This window comes from Thalassophryne amazonica, chromosome 18 (assembly GCF_902500255.1).
Source record: "Thalassophryne amazonica chromosome 18, fThaAma1.1, whole genome shotgun sequence".
Lineage (NCBI taxonomy): Eukaryota > Metazoa > Chordata > Actinopteri > Batrachoidiformes > Batrachoididae > Thalassophryne > Thalassophryne amazonica.
In genome coordinates, this window is record NC_047120.1 from 68,117,402 (window position 1) to 68,138,380 (window position 20,979).

At 41.5% G+C, this 20,979-nt stretch overlaps 1 protein-coding gene across 1 annotated transcript; it reads left to right on the forward strand.

The window, feature by feature from the left end:
* Positions 1-312: 312 nt before the first annotated feature.
* On the forward strand, positions 313-20,139 carry LOC117531473 (glucagon-like peptide 2 receptor). The gene is made up of 13 exons (XM_034194586.1): positions 313-1,156; positions 13,560-13,656; positions 13,738-13,842; positions 14,065-14,192; positions 14,342-14,448; positions 15,639-15,795; positions 15,901-16,060; positions 17,672-17,732; positions 17,854-17,920; positions 18,069-18,157; positions 18,401-18,539; positions 18,627-18,668; positions 19,495-20,139. Exons 1-13 carry the CDS (start codon positions 1,055-1,057, stop codon positions 19,861-19,863), a joined length of 1,623 nt encoding a protein of 540 aa, XP_034050477.1. The 5' UTR covers positions 313-1,054; the 3' UTR covers positions 19,864-20,139.
* Positions 20,140-20,979: the final 840 nt, after the last annotated feature.

The window sequence follows — 20,979 nt, forward strand, 5'->3', positions numbered from 1 at the left end:
CCCTTTCCTGACTTCCCAAGTCCATGAGCCATACAGAGTCCCCACTCAGGAAAACTGGGCACCAGACACGGCCAAGTGTAGACCCTCTTCACTGCTGGAAGCAAAAACAGCACCCCAAAGTCCTCATTTTTATCCAGTGATGTTGTTTTTGAAACGCTGAAAGTGAACAGGTGGGATGTGGCTTTTATTTTCTTTCTTTTTTTGCACTTGAAGAATTATGAAGTTGTGTCCCTTTAATTACCATCTTACAAAAGCTAAAGAGTTTATCCAGAACTATGCAGTGAGGCTGATTTAATCCAAGCGGGAGCCTCAATCGTCTGCTGTCCCATTAGGATGCCTGTGTTTGGTTTCAGTGTCATTAGTTTGCACAACGTTCACCGTCGTGTCAGAAATCCTGGATGATGTCCAGTTGCTGTGTGACGGAAATAAACAGAAGGTGCAGTCCGGACCGTTCTCCAGTGTCGTTGGTATTCTGGTATTGATGCAGGTATCATGACATTCTGTGCTGGTGTTTGTGTTTTTGGAGATGTGGCAATTTGAAAGGAAGCTACCGTGCTGTTCCTCTGGTTCATGTGTAATCAGTTTTCCTGGACAACAAAGTCAGTCCTCCCCGGGCCTCGTCTTGATTGGTTAGGGGAGGACTGGGTGGGAGAGGCGATCTATTGGAGAAGGACCCACAGACGCTCTCAGTTGCGTTCGGTCTGTTGGACGTACAAACACGTCCACGTCCTTCACAGCCTGACAGATCTTCATGGACAGGCAGATCGAAGACCTGCCTGTCAAAGGCAGACGCTTACTCCCACATGTTTCCTGCTAACAACCCAAATTGAAATAAATCATCCTTGGATTTCTCTGGATTGCAAAGACCAAGACAACACATTAAAGGGACAAAAGAGGAAACTTCTTCACCGGCAAAATCAGGTGCAACGAAGCATCACGGGCAGAAGAAGAGACGTTTGACAGAGGAGACTAGGGGGAGGTGACAGGGAGGCACGGGTGAGGTATGAAGGTCCAAACCCGCCAAGGACCGGTTTTAATGTAAACACACGACAAAATGCCAAACCTGCTGCCAACCTGGCACACCGGGAGGTGGGCCTCGCCAAGAGACACCACGCTGCTGCTCCTGCTGTTGCTGCTGCTCGTCTCCAGCCGCCAGGTAACTCCGGTCATGTCTCATATACACACACGCATTTAAAACCTCAAACTTTAGACTTTTATTGTAGTTTTTACCCCAATTCATGTATTTGAGGGCACTTTAATAAAAACTAGACGTGTCTGTTCTCCAAACAATGTGAAGTCTGATACAGATCTGGATTGTATTTTTTATTATTATTATTATTATTATTATTATTATTATTATTATTATTATTATTATTATTATTGTTGTTATTTTAATGGATCTGAACCTCTGAAAATTTTGATAATTTCAGACATTCAGAATCAAATTTATTGCCAAGTAAGGTCTCACGTACAAGGAATTTGTTCTGGTGTTGTTGGTGCATAAACAACAATAAAAAAGAAAAGGAAAAAAAAAACACTTCTGTAAGAAGTAAAAGGGTCAAATAGGCAAAACTATGTTCACTGTAAAATAAATAAATATAACGTAGTGGAATGGGACTGCAAACAATATGATTGGTGTGCTGATGTACAGAACCTATCACATGCATTTACATTCTGTCTTATATCTCAGATGATGCCTTTGCTAATTTCCTGCCCGTCTGCACAGAATAATCCAGATGGAATGACTCATCTGGCTCTGGTGATCAGAAATAATATCATCATACGTGTTCTCTGGTGGCGCCGCGAAGTTCTGAATAGAACAAAACGCCATCTCTTTGAAGAAATGCGGAACTTATCTGCAGGGCACATGTCTGGAATCTGTAATTGCTGTTGATTTTAGATTTCATAATGAAAAAACCAAAAGGAAAAAAAAAAATAAATAAAAACCTGCAAACAGCTGAATGTTTCACACGTTTAAAGGAACACACTGCCAAAATATTTGCAGCATTTGGACTGACACTCAACCAGAATATGTGGGTTTAGAAAATGAATGGATGTAATAGTTTTGACATTTTCCCAGCATGCAGTTTGAGAACGATAGTAAAACTGATATGTACACTACTGTTAGCTTCACTACGCTGAAGACACGTGGTTGTCTGTGTTAGCTGTAGTTTTGTGATACACAATAGAAATAAATGTAATTTATTCAAAGTAAAAATTGTCAACTTTGTGAAAAATGCAGTGTGGTGCTCACCACAGCCACGCGTGCAAAATCGTTGAATGACTTCCGCTTTGGCACCGCTGTCTTACGCCAACATTTTTGTTCTTTCCCTGAATATTTTTGCAAAAATGCACTCAGAGTTGCAGTTTGCCTCCGCGCCTCAGTGGTTAGCAATGATGCATCACAGCAAGAAGGTTGTGGGATCACTTCCCACCCTTTCTGTGTGGAGTTTGATGTTCTCTCCGTGTCTGCACGGGTTTCCTCTGGTTTCATCCCACATTCTAAAACATGTTTATTTAGGTTCTGCTCCTTTCTCTGCCCCTGAGCAAGGCAGCGTCTCTACACTCCAAAAATGAACCACTGTCTCAACAAGAAAAAGTGATGAAAGAATTTGCACATTTTTTTTTATAGTTATTTCAACTTAACTAAAGTTATTTCAACTTAAGTAGAGAAGTCTTGTGGCATTAACACAGTTGAAAGTTGAATAACTAAGTTGAAATAACTTTAAAATATCTATGACAGTTGTTACATCAGTTTTTCTTATTGAAAAACTGGAGTTGGTCCCCGGGCGCCCGACTGTGGCTGCCCACTGCTCCTAGTGGTTCGATTGTGTCTAACTGTAATTACGATGGTTAAATGCAGAGGACAAATTTCACTGTATGTATGTACAATGACAGTAAATGCTTTATTATTATTATTATTATTATTATCAGTGTTAGTAGCAGAGTCCCGGAAAGCTCTCCGAATATTAGCATTGGACATGTGAGTCCATGTGTAACAGCTGTTGGACAGAAACACAAACCAGAACTCTTCCATTGATTTTTTTCATGCCACATTGCCTTATGGGTAATGGCAATAATAATAACTAGCGCGTTGGCCGTGGGGATCCACAGGCTCTAGATTATGTAGTGTTTATAAAATAGGTACCTGACATTTTTCAAGGGTGGTAATAAATTAAGCAATGAGTTGGAACGGTGTGAGTCCAGAAGGTTTTTAGAACCTTAGACCTCAACAATTTTTAGAAGAGGAACTCAGCCCTTTTATGTCCTGTTAATTGTGTAATTTTTTTTATGTTAGTTCATGCCCGTATATAGAGGGGGTTCACGGGGTTCAACCAAACCCCCCTCCCCTGAGAATTCTGCTGATTTTTTTCTGCTGATTTTTTTATGATCTGGATATCAACATTATGTATTTTCTTTTCACTGATAATAAGCAACAAGCACTAACTGTTACACAGCTATTATCACACACCCTCAAGTTTCAATTTCCTCTGCCAGAGTAATCCCTTAAGTAATGAAAGGGGAAACTGCTAGATAAGCTTTTCCCATGGGGGTTGAGAATTTTTGCTCCCTGGTCCCTATCCTCCTCTGATATCAAACAGATTAGTAGGCTTGTAAATTCCCATGTAGACACACAATTACACTTGTCTGGTTTGTAAAAACATGTTTGTATGTATAAGCTGAGAAATAAAGGGAGCTTCTCCTTCCTGTTGCAAATACTGTAAAGGTGCAAATATTCGCGTGGGATTTATTATGCGAATTTCGCGAGTTAAACAAGGTCGCCAAATTAAATTTTAATGCATAACGTACATATACGTACATATTCATAATGTAAACGCGAATATTAATACCGCTAAATACGAGGTCTGTTAGAAAACAATCCGACCTTTTTATTTTTTGCAAAAACTATATAGATTTGAATCACGTGTGATTGCATCAGCCAAGCTTGAACCTTCGTGCACATGCGTGAGTTTTTTCACGCCTGTCGGTTGCATCATTCCCAAGCAAGGACTATTTGTATATAAAAATGTATTTCCTAAAATGATACATTTTGGGTTTCAAATGAAATTTATGTAGCTTTATACCCCTCAAAATCCTCAAAAAGCTTCTGCTTCAGGGGGCTTCGCCCCCCTGAGCCCCCCACGAGGGCATTGCCCCTCGAACCCACCAGGGGCCCTGCAGCCCACTGGACCCCCAACTCAAGGATTTGAACCCACCTTTCACATTCCTATATACAGCCCTGTAGTTTACTGTCTTAATGTATTTATAAATCTTTTAGGTTATTGCTATCATATACACACTATTATTATTATTATTGTTAGCATTATTATTATTATCAGTGTTAATATTATTATTATTATATTAAATAAAACCACACACACATGCACTCATGCTTTTAATATAACAATGATTTACCGCCCCCTGCTGGAATGGTGTGCTAGTCCGGAATGTGCTAGTCCGGAATGTAATTAGCAATGTTAGCTAATATCTGCAGTTTCTCCAAAAATATTAGTCCTATCAATGTTCCGTTTTGGCACATTTCATCCTTGACCAAAAATACATAAGCATACCAAACGACAAATGTCAGCTGTCCCCAGTCGGATGCACACAGAGCTTTTTGTTTTTTTCTGCATTCTGCTGCAAGCAGGTGCTTTTAATTTTTACACACGCACAAACAGAGACAGTGGCAAAAGACATCAAAAGCAATACTCTTTTCACTCATGGTAACGACAACATGACACTTAACTAAACTTACTAACCAATTGAAGTACAACATCACAATAAATCAATACACAAACAGCACTGTTAAACTAACATGAACCACAATAACATTTAAAACCTTGAACTCCCATTGTGCATTGTAGCACAATATCCATTGCTTACTGGTTAGCTAAAATTGCTAATTTCTCCAAAAATATTAGTCCTATCAACTTTCCATTTTTGCAGCATTCCTCCTTGACCCAAAATACATAAGCATAGCAAATGTCAACTCCCCCAGTTTCTCCGTGATCTAAGTCATACACACACAGAGGCCACTTGGCTATTATAATATGAGCGAAGCGCCGTTCAGTTGCGTGAAGCTCCCTCATGGTACAAGGAGTCCCAAACAGGAAGTGCCAAATTTTGAGTCCACAGTGAAACAGGCAATGTCAAATGTCATATACTTCCTGGATCGATACTTCCTTGATTGAGAGACAAGATCCCATGGTAATCTTGCAGGAACTCAGTGGCAAGTTCACACTGAAACAGGAAGTGCCAAATTTTGAGTCCACAGTGAAACAGGAAAGGTCAAATATTGAACACTTCCTGGCATGGGTGGAGCCAGAGTGGAGGCCAGGGTTGCACTGGACTCCCCTGAAATCTGATTGGACACAGATGATTGACATGTCACGGCACCACAGGTCTGGTTGAAAAGAGTTGCATTTTGAAATCAGTGAGTCACATTGACTGCTAGGTTCCTCCTGTCCAGTAGTTGGTGCTGTGTACCACAATAAGTTCTAATCCACCTTATGGCCCAGTCACACGGCACTTAACAAAGGGCAATGAAGCCCTAACAAAAAAAGAAATCTGGACTTTTCTTGACTTTCGTTGACATCATTTAACCTTCGCGCAGCTTCATTCCTGCAGCTGGCGCTTTGTCAGGATTTTTAAACTGTTGAAAAATTTGAACAAATGCCACCGAAAACCTCAGTTCATCCGCATTTCGTTTAGCTGTCGTTCTTGACATTTTTTATCTTGTGCTTAGTTTTTGTAACTTAGCGTTTAGTTTGACTTCAGTCGACCAGCTGAATGCTTTCACACAGTACAGAAGCTGGTTTGTGAGCGCTGCTGCATTTATATACCATCAGAAATTACAGGGCAAACTCAGCCTGTTTGCTTGGATTTTTTTATCTGGGTTGGGGGTCAGCTTCACTGGGCTCAGGCACCTTATATAGGCCAGAATTAATCTTTTGAAAATTATTTTGAAAAAGATTTGAAAATTTTGCCACAAGCAACTGCTGAATTTGAAACAACCAAAACATTGTGTAATTTCCGACGGTACTTGAACGCAACAGTGGCAGCAGCAGCGATCGCCTCCTGTGTGCACTTATTATTTTTTTATTAAATATAATAATATCAGTATAGGAATGACATTCCAGCCCTTATGTACATGTGGCATCAGGTAGATGATTCAGATGATTATATAAAGAGCTGTTCTGGAAGACAGAATTCACGTTGTGGATCAGCTGCTCAGTGATCAGCTGGTGGAAATAACTGCACACATGGCCTGATCAGTTTACTGCTCTGATATATTCAGTCATCTTTACACTTCTATTTATTCCCCCTTTTGACAGTTTTCTGTTATAAATCAATATATATGGCTTAGTAACGTAATACAGTGATAGAGCAGCTACCATGACACACCAGCTTTATTTTTTTTATTGGGGTAAGACGGAGCATGCAACGTGTCGTCAGACAGTGAGGATTCTGTTGATGAAGGAGATGATCCCTCTTTTGTTCTGGACGAGGAACCAAAGCAGGTAGTAGATCCAGCGACATGCTCACAGATCTCCACAGTGGGTCGGATAACATGCTTCTGTTTGCAGCTGAGCTCCATCCCAGCGCCGAGTCCTGGAATGCAAAGAGATGCAGACACACACTGCTCTAGCAGTGGCTCCAGGCATGTTTTGTTTAAAGCGTGGAGATCAGCGTTAGCTTCGGTTTCGTTTTGTTCCTCTTTCGTCCCTTTCGCGCTCTTGATTCACAGGCTATTCTGTGATGGGAAAAGTCAAAAGCACATTCATCGACCTTTTCTCGACGAATTGTGACTTTGTAGGGTTTTTTCCCCCTTCGTTCAGGAATCGCCGTTGCCATGTGACTGGGCCATTAGTAGAAGAAGAAAAATGTTTTCAGATTTAAACTGAACACGTTTTTTGAACCATGGACTAATAATGACACCAAAGTTATACTGGTGAATAAACGACTGTATTTTATGCCAGAAATGAGGTCCAGGTAGTTAAAAGCAGCATTTCTCCTTTAATTCGGGTTGTCTTATATATGTGTTTGTCTCCAGTAATTTTTAAACAAGCAGGCAGCTGTTGATTAAATAACCTCTTAATTTTACTGTCTGAAGGACTTAAATAACCTCTTAATTTTGCTCTCTGATTGACACCAGGATGATGCATTTCACTTAAAAATACACATGCCACGGAGTGTTTTAGCCATGCTAATGCTCCCCTGAAGCATTTACTCAAAAAAGTCTGAACCTAAATGACATGGTGAGATGCTAAAGAGTTTCACTTGTTCATGTCCGTAACATATACATATTACAGATAATAATCCAAGTATATGTTTCTAAAATAGTGGCAGTGGATTGTAGTTTTCTGCCCTTTGGCATTTTTTATCATTCAAAACAGTAAGCATTGACACGCCCTCTCTCAACAACAAGGACTTGGGGGCTTGGGCTGTTTAAGGGCCTGAGCCTTTAAATTTAGTCTTTTATTGGCTGTAGGAGGTTAAATGTGCTTGAACTTCCAGTTTTATGGCACTTAAAAAAAAACCAAACCCAACTTGATATTCATTCATTTATTTATTTCATACTTATTCCAACTAAGGGTCACACAGGAACTGGAGCTTGTCTCTTTGGGTGAGAGTCAGGGTTCACCCTGGAAAGGTCCAATCTGATATAGTAAGTCCCTTCAGCTACTCCTGCTCCCTTGTTTTCCTTGGAGTCACCACAGCAGACCTGCATGTTGATTTGGCACAACTTTTATGCCGGATGCCCTTCCCACATTACATGGAGAAATGTTGAAGAAATGTGGCGGGGGGTGGGGTTTGAACCAGGAACCTTCCACACTGAAACAAAGCGCACCAACCACTTGGCCACCACCACGACCTGAGGTCAATCTGATATCTGCTTTAGAAATCGTAAATCAGGCGGACGTGTTTCTGACAGGATGAGAAAAAATTTACAAAACACAACAACAAAACAAATGAGTGTCACAAATTTTCGAGAGCGTCATAACTTTCCACCGACTCAACTTTGACATTTTCAAACCAGTGAATTTTCCAGGGAGTTAAAAGTCTGGATTTGGATGAGATTTACGAGAACAATAGAGGGGAGACGGTTGATTCACTGCTACCGGTGACAGTTTTCTGGGCAGAATCTTGACTCGGACCCGTCAGCCGCCTCGCTGACATCTTTGTGCTGAAGATTCTGGCTGAGTCAAACACACACCGAGACACGTGGAAGGTTCAGCCAAGATGGGAAACCACAGATACGACACTCCTCAAACAAATATAAAAGCATGTCGTAAATTAAGGAGCGCTCCTCACTGAAGATTTGTGTGGATTAACGTTCTGCAGCAGCGTGAGGCCATGATTTGCTGCAGGTTTGACACTGAAGCAGGAAGCGGCTCTGATGAACTGCCTTCATGAATTAAAGACTATGCTCTCACAACCCAGTGGTCTCAGTCAGTCAGGGCACTGAGGAAATAGTCCCACCAAGTGGAAAAATGCAAATACTGCAACACTAATAAAACTGTGGGTTATTTATTTAAACATAATTATTAGGTGACAACAAAGGTCATATTTTATTTTATATTATTATAAGTGATAAAGAAAGTACATTTCAAATTTCAGGAATCTAGATGGCAAAAGGTAATTCTGTGGGTTTCCTGTAATTCAACTCAACAAAATCGGAAGTTCAAAATTAACACCACAGTGTTACTTTTAATACTTAATGATTATATTTAGCAAAAAAAATTGTAATCTGTCAGGACTACATTTAGTGACCCTTCAAATACTTATATAAACTCTCATAGAATGAATTCACCTCTATCACAGTGCTATGTCAAGTTGTTCAACTCCAGTAAGTGTCATTTGTATGATGAGAGGGTTGATTTCACTCTGTGATAGAATTTACAGTAGTGTTCAGAATAATAGTAGTGCTATGTGACTAAAAAGATTAATCCAGGTTTTGAGTATATTTCTTATTGTTACATGGGAAACAAGGTACCAGTAGATTCAGTAGATTCTCACAAATCCAACAAGACCAAGCATTCATGATATTCACACTCTTAAGGCTACAAAATTGGGCTATTAGTAAAAAAAGTAGAAAAGGGGGTGTTCACAATAATAGTAGCATCTGCTGTTGACGCTACAAACTCAAAACTATTATGTTCAAACTGCTTTTTTAGCAATCCTGTGAATCACTAAACTAGTATTTAGTTGTATAACCACAGTTTTTCATGATTTCTTCACATCTGCGAGCATTAATTTTGTTAGTTTGAAACCAAGATTTTGCTCATTTACTAGTGTGCTTGGGGTCATTGTCTTGTTGAAACACCCATTTCAAGGGCATGTCCTCTTCAGCATAAGGGAACATGACCTCTTCAAGTATTTTGACATGTCCAAACTGATCCATGATACCTGATATGCGATATATAGGCCCAACACCATAGTAGGAGAAACATGCCCATATCATGATGCTTGCACCACCATGCTTCACTGTCGTCACTGTGAACTGTGGCTTGAATTCAGAGTTTGGGGGTCGTCTCACAAACTGTCTGCGGCCCTTGGACCCAAAAAGAACAATTTTACTCTCATCAGTCCACAAAATATTCCTCCATTTCTCTTTAGACCAGTTGATGTGTTCTTTGGCAAATTGTAACCTCTTCTGCACATGTCTTTTATTTAACAGAGGGACTTTGCAGGGGATTCTTGCAAATAAATTAGCTTCACACAGGCGTCTTCTAACTGTCACAGCACTTACAGGTAACTCGAGACTGTCTTTGATTATCCTGGAGCTGATCAATGGGTGAGCCTTTGCCATTCTGGTTATTCTTCTATCCATTTTGATGGTTGTTTTCCATTTTCGTCCACGCGTCTCTGGTTTTTTTTTTTTTTTTGTCCATTTTAAAGCATTGGAGATCATTGTAGATGAACAGCCTATAATTTTTTGCACCTGCATATAAGTTTTCCCCTCTCCAATCAACTTTTTAATCAAACTACGCTGTTCTTCTGAACAATGTGTTGAACGTCCCATTTTCCTCAGGCTTTCAAAGAGAAAAGCATGTTCAACAGGTGCTGGCTTCATCCTTAAATAGAGGACACCTGATTCACACCTGTTTGTTCCACAAAATTGACAAACTCACTGACTGAATGCCACACTACTATTATTGTGAACACCCCCTTTTCTACTTTTTTTTTTTACTAATAGCCCAATTTCATAGCCTTAAGAGTGTGCATATCATGAATGCTTGGTCTTGTTGGATTTGTGAGAATCTACTGAATCTGCTGGTACCTTGTTTCCCATGTAACAATAAGAAATATACTCAAAACCTGGATTAATCTTTTTAGTCACATAGCGCTACTATTATTCTGAACACTACTATATGTAGCTAAAGCTCTTCTATTGTACCTGCATGAATGGTAAATGTCCACCAGGTGGAGATATTGCTCCATTTCAAGAATCTTGCATACAGGCTGCTGTAGGACACGACGACAGCCAATCAGTGACTAGTGGTCAAATGGTGGGCTTGAGAGCAGAGGATCAGAGGATGGAAACTCTGGTTATATTTCTGTACGTAAAGCTGTATGTACGCTATAATTTGGACAGTAGAGGATGACGATCCATCTTCATGGACAGTGCAAAAGTGAGAAGATGAACTTTAACTGGAAAGAGGGCCTTGCAGATCTCCAACCTCTGGACAACTTCAAAATGCACCACTAAAGACACTGATGGTGTTCGCCACATGGCGGTGGTAGCTTGACAATCAGGAAGACGTTGTTTGACTCTCCCCAGAGTGGGTTAAGAATGTTCTGTGTGTAGAAGTTGGAATGGTATAAATTTTCTGCTGGGTGGTTGCTGCTGCTTCTTATTGTCAACTACAGTGACCCACCCTCATGACCATTCCAGCTAATTTCATTGAGCTTTTCCTTGAATGACTGCAGGGTTCATCACACTGAGTCAGACACAGAGAGGCAATTCATGGCGTGTAAACACGCCCTCATCCCCGCCAAACAAAGATAAGGTTGGTTTTTTTTAGAGGCGGAGGTGATGTCCTTAATTATCTGGGATGTAAAAAGCACCGTGGTCATATAATACCTTCCAAAGGGCCAAACCATAAAAAGAGGGTACTGTGCCAGCTAGCTCAGCGTGGAAATCAAGATTAAATGCAAAGAAAGCTGAGAAAGGAGTCCTTGTTTGCTCCATATCACAGGCTGGTGGTTTCCAGTTGTTTGAAGATCCATCATACTCTCCTGACTTAGAGCTATCTAACTTTGCTTCTTTATTCCTTATTTTATCTTCATTTTAATTGTTTTTATGTATTTGTTTTTCTTATTCATCTTTAAATCTACATACATATTCTGAATTCCATTTGTTTGCCTCACATCTGAGGTACTTTGGGGCAACTCCCGCTGTTTTTAAAGCGCTATATAGATGAAGTGACTTCAGTTGAACAGCATCATGAGGAATCAGTGCGTATGTGTTTGTAATTATCCTGGATCAAGACGATCTAGGCTTTCATTGGCTTCCTGGACTCGGCCATCAGATGTGTATTGTATTTGGTGAAAGTGCTGAATATATCTCTGTATCCTGGGCCTTTGAGATTGAGAGACTCTTGAGAAGATCTTATGGAGTCATGAGGTGTCTTGATGTCTCTTGATGATGTCTTGATATCTTTGCAGGAGAACAAAGGTCCCAGTGATTAGGGTCCTGTCTGACTGGACGGTTGTTTCTTTTTTTTCTTCATTTAATTTATTTTCACTTATATAACGCCAAGTCACAACAGAGTTGCCTCAAGGTGCTTCACACAAGTAAGCTCCAACCTTACTAACCCCCAGAGCACAGTGGGAAGGAAAAACTCCCTCTGAGGAAGAAACCTCAAGCAGACCAGACTCAAAGGGGTGACCCTCTGCTTGGGCCATGATACAAATTACAAAACAATTCACAGAATAATTCACAAAACGAGTATACAGGAAATGCTGTTGGCGCACGGGACAGGAGGATCGCCAACACGAATACAACTCCCATCTCTGGATGGAGCTGCACCTTAAACAGAGAGAAAAAAAACAGAATCAGGCATCAGAAAGACAAAAAATACTGTATAATTTGCCAGCATTAAACAACAAGAAAAACAGAGAAATACTAAGGTGATCGCCGGCCACTAGCCCTAAACTTCACTAAAAGACCCAGAATTTAGGTAAAGTTGATGCCGCAGCCCGCTCCAATTACTAATAAATGAATTAAAAGAGTAAAAAGCGTAAAACAAAACTATACCAGTATGCTAGCCATATGAAAGGGAAAATAAGTGCGTCTTAATTCTGGACTTGAAAATCTCCACAGAATCTGACTGTTTTATTGACACAGGGAGATCATTCCACAGAACACGATAAGAGAAAGCTCAGTGACCCACAGACTTCTTATTCACCTTAGTGACACAAAGTAGTCCTGCACCCTGAGAAGGCAATGCCCGGGCCGGTACGTAAGGTTTAATTAGGTCAGCTAAGTAGGGAGGTGCTAGTCTGTGAACAGTTTTATAGACTAGTAGCAGAACCTTAAAATCTGATCTCACTGGGACAGGAAGCCAGTGAAAAGGTGCCAAAATGGGTGTAATGTGGTCAAACGTTCTGCTTTGTGTCAAAAGTCTGGCTGCAGCATTTTGAACCAATTGGAGAGCCCTAATGCTGGACTGCGGTAAACCAGAAAATAGAACATTGCAGTAGTCCAATCTAGAAGAGATAAATGCATGGATCAGGGTCTCAGCATCAGCCATAGACAGGATGGGACGAATCTTCGCTATATTTCACAGGTGGAAGAAAGCAGTCCTAGTAATATTTCTAATGTGGAGGCCAAAGGACAGTGTAGGAAAAATTATACAAATTATTGGTTGAAATAAAAGGATTAATAAGTGAAATAGTTTTGACTGTGTTGAATGTTTGGTCTCCAAAGTAAAGGTCAAACAAGGTCAATGTCCATTGGATTCTATGACATGTGACATATGTTACCCTGTAACATGATAACTAAGCATGACACATGGTGCAAACCATTCCTTTTTAGAATCTTATTAACCCAAACAATAGTTTGCATAATTCTTTTACTGAAACTGGAGCAACTTTAATTTTTGAAATTGACCTTTGTCACCATTTTTGCTGTTTTTACCCCATAACTCCAGAACATTCAGTCATAGATAGTCCAAACTATACCTTTTTGGAATTATGATCAGACAAATAATGTAGTATAGTTTTCAACATGATTGGAACTTTTTTTTACACTGAGGTTGGATTCTAAGTGTCGTTTTGTCACCTTAACTGGTACAGATGAGGTCAAACTTGATGACTGGCTCATGGACTAATATGTGACAGAAAATATACCAAATCAAAAGAACACTTCAGACCTTGTACATCTGAAAAACCACATCCATCTTCATACAGCGCGCCAGAATCTGACAAATTTACTTTTTCTGATTACCTGCTGTGTGAAATAACTCACTTCAGACAGTGAAATATGACGGAATTAGGATACGTTTTCTCTTGTTTATTGACTTATTTTTTGTCCGTTTTATCTCTTAAAGGTGACAGGATCTGTGCTTGAAAGTCTGATTGCTAAACGGACAGAGTACTGGGAAAACTGCAGCCGGACTCTAGCAGCAAGCGCGCTGACAGTAACTGGTGAGATACCTGCTCGCGCTTCGTCCAGGTGTCAGTGATATTGATTATTATTCCTGATGAGATCTTCCTGTCATTTTGCAGGAATCTACTGTAATGGATCGTTTGACATGTTTGTGTGTTGGCCCCATTCGCCTCCTGGGAACGTGTCGGTTCCCTGCCCTCCTTACCTGCCGTGGATCACTGAGGGTGATCATCTTCAGTTCAGTTATATTTTATATGAGGAAGTGTTACTGTTAGCTGTTGAGTTTGTGACTAAAATTATAATCCTTTTTATCACAACTGTTAAAACAAAGCTTACGGTGTCCACGTCAGATTACTGAAGGTCCTCGAGGGACTGTTGTCCATGTACAGGTTGAAGATTGTCCACCCATGTAATTCCTCACTGAATTTTCTTTCAATGGCCTGCAGACGGCTCGCGGAGCGCCCACAGGGAATGCCTTAAAAATGGGAAATGGCGGCAGGAGGAGAATTCCTCGGAGACCTGGAGAGATCACTCTGAATGTCAGGAGGAACTTCTTCATTACTTTAAAGACAAGGTGAGAAAGTAATCAATTCCGTTAACTCTTTGAGCCAGACATGAGTTTTGGGGTTTCTTCTCCTTCATGATTGTCATTTTCTAAAAGCCATCATGGACTTGAAGATGGGCTGTTCCTCTTCATCTCTTTCATTGTGTGCTTCCCTTCAGGAGGACACAATGTTCCGGCAGTCGGCCCTCAGGCTCATCTCCATTACTGGCTATTCACTGTCCCTCTTCTCCCTCGTACTGGCCACTCTCCTGATGGCCATGTTGAGGTCAGTGCCCACAGATGGAGCAGACGATACACATTATGTGTCCGGAAATGGGCCGTCCCAGGAATAATTCTTAAAATAAATATTTTCATTACTTTAAATTACCTCCACACACACACACACACACACACACACACACACACACACACACACACACACACACACACACACACACACACACACACACACACACACATATATCATTATGATAAGATGCACATGATCTATAACAGTGTTTTAGTCAAGGCCAAAACTCCCAGGGCTTTAACCCCTCAAGGCTCAGTCCAAAACTTTGAGCCCTCAAGGCCCAGTCTGAGGTTGTGATCCCTCAGGGCTCTGTCCATGACTTTGAGCCTTCAAGGTCCAGTCCAAACTTTTGATCCCTCAAGGCTTAGTCCAAGACGTTTATCCCCATGGCTCAGTCCAAGGCTTTGACCCCTAACCCCTCAAGGCCCAGTCTGAAGCTATGATCCCTCAAGGCTTTGCCCAAGGCTTTGATCCCTCGAGGCTCAGTCCAAGACTTTTATCCCCATGGCCCAGTCCAAAGATCTGACTCCTAACCCCTCAAGGCCCAGTCCGAAGCTATGATCCCTCAAGGCTTTGTCCAAGGCTTTGATCCCTCAAGGCTCAGTCAAAGACTTTTATCCCCATGGCCCAGTCCAAGGATTTGACCCCTAACCCCTCAAGGCCCAGTCTGAAGCTATGATCCCGCAAGGCTCAGTCTGAGTCCTTGATCCCTCAGGGCTCACTCTGAGGCTTTTACCCCTAACCCCTCAAGGTCCAGTCCAAAGTTTTGATCCCTCAAGGCCCAGTTCAAGGCTTTAACCCCTCAAAACTCAGTCCAAGACCTTGATACCCCAAGGCCCAGTCCCAGTCCTTGATCCCTCAAGGATCAGCCTGAGTCCTTGATCCCTTGGGGCTCAGTTGGAAGCTTTGGTCCCTCGGGGCTCAGTCCATGACTTTGACCTCTCAAGGCTGCAGCTGTCTTAGACTAGTGTCATTTATGGTTTCACAGATGATCTTTCAGTCGATGTGCATAAATAAAGACCATTGTTAATAGCATTATAAAAACACAGAGGCTTCACATTCATGTATCATCACATTATTTCCTGATGAATGCATTCGATAATGCTCTCACGGTTCCGCTGTGGATCAATGTTCTTCCACAAATTGCTCCTGTATCTCCTCACCAGGAAGCTGCACTGTACCAGGAATTACATCCACATGAATCTGTTTGTGTCATTCATCCTGCGAGCGATGGCCGTCATTTCAAAGGAAATCGTATTACACATCATGTACACCAACCTGCCCACGGACGACCCCGGGTGGAACTCCTACTCCAGCTCTGCGGTACGCAAAAACCGCGTAATCTTTGACTAAAATGCAAACAGTAAACCTATGTAAGATGAGATAAAGTGTTTCTCAGACTAATCCAGCCTAAACATTCTGAAACAGATAGCGGTGATGTGCAAACTCTCCAAAGTGTGCATGGAGTATTTTGTAGCCTGTAACTATTTCTGGCTCTTGGTTGAGGCCGTTTTCCTTCACATGCTCCTGTTCACCGCCGTGCTGACCAAGAGAAGGCTGCTGAAGAAATACATGCTCCTAGGATGGGGTAAGCATCAAATAATCATTTGTTTATACTCAGACTATTAAAAAAAATAATAATCTGTTTTATAACAAGTAAAGGCACAATTTGACTGAAAAGTCAAATTTTGCACAAAAACAACACACTCATTTCAAATGACGACATGAAACTATACAGGCCCTAGCTTAACAATCTGTGGTGCAAGGTGGAACTCGCATAGCACACGTGCAGTTAGGGTGTGTCCAAACTAGGGCACAGGGTGAAAAGTGGCATTATTTAGTGACATAATTACTCATGGGTGTGTTTTGGGCACACTGTGAATTACACCAATCAGATGATCATCTCTCATTTTCTTTGAGACACATTTATATTTCGATGGCAAAGTCAGAAGTGAAAGGTTTTCTGGCAAGGAGGCTTTTCTGCATGCAAATTGCCAAAGCACATTAGCAGCGGTCATCCACCTGGGCTCCCTGAGGTGAAGCATTTAAGCACTTCCTGCAACCACAGACACATTTTGTCCATTACTTTTTACTTTTATATCACTTTAAAACAAAATTTTTCAACTCTGCTTTGTTGTAGTTTGAGCTCCTTGTGTGTGTAAACAAAGTGTGTATTCATTGTGAATAAGCCGTACTTGAGCAATGCACTGTGTAATAAGCAGGAAAACTCTTTTTGGTGGTCTTTGATGCAGCTGCTCTCTGCACCAGCACTTTGCCTGTACATCTCTCATTTTAAGAACAAGAATGACAATGGGTGCACAGATGAGAGTAGGTACACCTGCTATTTCAACAAGTTGGGTGCTGGGCATGACTATAACAGACAGGGCTCTGTGTCCTTTTATAGTCAAGTACACTTATGTATTTATTGCTTTTTTCCCAACCTGCTTGATGATAATTTTGTATAAATTGCTCTACAGGTAATAAAGCTTAGTAATAACTGATTAATTAATAGTTATTTGGACAACAAATGGTAAATGGACTGCATTTATATAGTGCTTTTCCATGTGAATCAGAGGCTCAAAGTGCTTTGCAATGATGCCTCACATTCACCCATTCATGCACACACCAATGTCAGGGTGCTGCTATGCAAGGCACTCACTACACCCCAAGAGTAATTCGGGGATTAAGGACCTTGCCCAAGGGCCCTCAGTTATTTCCATCCTGACAGGGGTTTAAATTGTGGATCCTCTGGTCTCAAGCCCACCGCTTCACCACTGGACCATCACCTCCCGAACAAAGGGGGAAAACTACAACGCATAGGGGCAATCAAATTAAGGATAATAATAATAATGATGATGATAATAATAGTTTCAGCTCCATTCCTGATGATGATCTACCAATGGCTTGCAAACAAATAAAAAGTACTATCTGACAGTATAAAACATGTCATGTATAAAGGAAAAAACAGAGAATGGAAGAAAAAGTAGCAGATGACAGTTTTAAGACTCATCTGACTGAATCATGAGAATGTTTGATTTGAAAAAGAAAATGTTCTGAAGTGACATCAGCTGCACTACGCAGGAAAATCCACTAAAATCATCATGTTCATGTTGCGATCACTGTGACGCTGCAGTGCGTCGTTTCAACACAATAGTCCTTTTCATAGAACGCGTAGCTGACACTGTGACTATTTTTTCAGGGACGCCCGTCTTGTTCGTGACACCGTGGACGGTCGTTAAGATTTTATATGAAAACACAGAGTGAGTGGCAGTTATTAAGAAGAATATATACAGTATATATCTCACAGATTCTTCCATATGGATGTTTTGTTGTTGTTTTTTTTTTTTGTAAAGAGAATTCTTGTCCACTTTTATTTCCAAGCTGCTGGTCAATAGTGAACCGGTGGTTCTGGTGGATCATCAGGGGCCCGATCACTCTCTCAGTGCTGGTAAGTCAAAACTTGTGTCACACCGTGTTTCACGGTTTGTGTCTCATGCGGCCTCGTGAAGTCAGTTTTCTGCTGCGTTAGTTTCACATGCAGATATTCTGAGCGTTTGTCAAACAGAGCTGTTCTGTTCACTCTTTGTGCCTTTTAGGTCATTTTCATCATTTTCATCAAGATTCTGATGCTGCTGCTGTCCAAGCTGAAAGCAGATCAAGTGAAATTTACCGACTACAGATACAGGTACTTTGAGTTATTCCCTGCCTCCTAAATATAACTGCTGACAAACATCACTTATCAAATCCCCGTTGCTGAAGGTCCCAGCAGGAGAGACGCTTCATGGTGGTTTTTCCTCATATGTTAATGTCTCTCTTTGTTTGCCAGCTGGTTGTGAGTTATCTTGTCCACAGGCACTCAGACGTGCACACGTGCTCTTGGCCCGCAGGGTGAAAGTAAGAATAATTCCACATGTTAATGTGCCGATAGTTTGGCCAGAGCGACGCTGGTCCTGATTCCACTGCTGGGAATCCATGAAGTCGTCTTCACGGTGGTGATTGATGAATGTGTGGAGGGAAGCAGCCGCTATGCCCGGAACTTCATCAACCTCACCCTCAGCTCTTTCCAGGTACCCAGCTGACCCCCCTCCCTTACTTGAAAATCTTTGGGTCTATGTCCATCTTAATCCTAACACATGACGCTCAATGTTCCTCAGGGATTGGTGGTTGCTGTGCTGTACTGCTTTGCAAACGGAGAGGTAGGTTCCTTCTATGACAAAGACCATGGTGTAGACCTTCGTGCAACCTGTCACATTTTCAAAATGAGGTGCACACCTCTTTGCTGAATGTTGAAAAAGTATAAGTTGGTGGCACCCAGTGAATTTTGTAACTTTTTGAATCAATGGGTGCGGCTGAGCCGTCAGGCAGTTTGGTTTCCTTCCAAGCCAGATTCCTCCCTTGAATCACCATGAGACATTAGAGGCAACAGACTGGAGAAAATTACTCAGGTACCCTTGGGCAAGATGTGTAATCCTCAAGCTTCTTCCAAAGTGCAGTTGAAGGCTTTGTGTGGCAGCACATTGACATCAACAGGGTGATTGTGGTGCTTCATTGTAAAGCATCTTGCGCATCAAAAAGCACTGCTAAAATTTAGTCAGTTTAACTCTGGAGCTCTGTGATCTTCAATACTAATGGAGGTTACTGAGGCAATTAGCAGTTGTAGAAAAAGTGGCACATCAGTCGATTATTGCTCGACATCAGCCAGTGAAAGCAAACTGTTGGCGCAGATGGGGTTCTCTGAGGAGATTGGAGCTTCACTATCAAACTGGAGAAACAACTAACTAATGTTCCTTCAACACGTGAACCAGACCCACTACAGAGCGGTGCTTTGTGGTAGATTATCATTATCTGAAGTGCAGGGGTTAAAAAATAAGAAAAAGAATTGTTAGCCTCTTGGTTCCTGTTATCACCGCCAATAATCGCCCCCCACCCAAAAAAAAAAAAAAAAACCCAAAGCAAAACAGGTCATAATGATTCTCATGGAGCAGAACTCTGTCATTTGTTTGTTTTTAATTCCATGTTTAGGTCCAAGCTGAGCTGAAAAAGCGCTGGCAGCTTTTCCTGTTCACCAACCACTTCCAGGTCCGGGGCTGTTTTCGGGGCGTGCCCCTGAAGCATCTGTGGGAGCGCACCCGAAGGTGCCACCCACAGTTCTCCAGACCGAGTGACTTGTACGATGACGACAGCACTTCCACAGCCCATCCACGCTTTCTTCAGGTGGCTGTACATGGAAGGGATAGAGCGCTTAGAGCTGGAGAGGTTAAAGGTCACGGGGCGAGAGGCTGCGATTCTACAGGTTTTGACTTCCTCACTCGGAAGAGCTTGTCCAGTAGTGACGCAGAGATGACGCTCGGTGAAACAATGGAAGAGATTCTGGAAGAGAGCGAGTTCTGACCCATGTTAGCCTCACGGGTCTTAGCAAACACAGACATGTGTACATGAACCATAGACTGTGTGAATACTGGACAAGTGTCTGATGACCCATCATCCAAATGGTTCACATTGAGCTGACCTTCAATGGCAACTCTGGAAGTGACCTACATCTCTGCCATGTTGGGTCTAAATTGGGTTGAAAATCAAATATCTTGACCTTGACCTTTGCCACAATAAATTCTATCAGACCAATTTTGGGGTCAAACTTCATCAACATACCAAGTCTGATAGAAACCAGCAGAAACATAATTTTGTCCTTTGACCTCTGTGACCTTGATCAATGCCAAAGCTTTTAAGGGCATTTCCAGGGTTGACCTTCATCTGCATTCCAGGTTTGTTGGAAACTGGTAAAAAGGACCTGGGAGGAGGAGTCAGGGAACAAATTGACACATATGACATATTCAAACCCGTGACCGTTTCCTCACAACGCACTCTATTTTCCCTTAAAACGCTCATGAATCGCTTCAGCTTCACATGATCATAAAACTCCTTTTCACTGCAGGCGGAGATTGTTCACATTGTGCATCTTTACGTAACGTTCACAGTGGATGTGGAAGCTGCTGCAGTTTCGCCGTTAAACCCTGAAGCATCGATTAGTTTTTCCTATAAAATAAAACTCGTCATATATGTTTAGCCAAATAAATAAATAAAAAATCCACACGGTGCATCGCCTGGATTCAAACGTGCATTTGTTGTCTGAAAATGTGAATATTGGAAATGTGCAGCAAATATCGGTGTCGTTTTTAATCGGATGATGTTCTTGGTGTATTAACATTGTTTTACATTTCAGCGTTACCGAGATTTGTACATGTAGCCTCACAACGTCACGCGTGCACAAATAAAACCGCAGCATTTGAACTGTTAACGTATGTTTTGTGTATCAAAACAAGCACAGCTGCATCAATAAATGGTTAAAGAGGTCAAATTGTGCGGTTTGTTCTTTTAAACTTAACGCTTAAAGATACATGTGGTTAAATAAGCGGTTAAAGAGGGTGCACGCAACGCCATCCGTGTGTGACACGCGCACCTCTTTATCACGTGCTTCACTATTTCTTCAGGATTTGATATTTTGCAGAA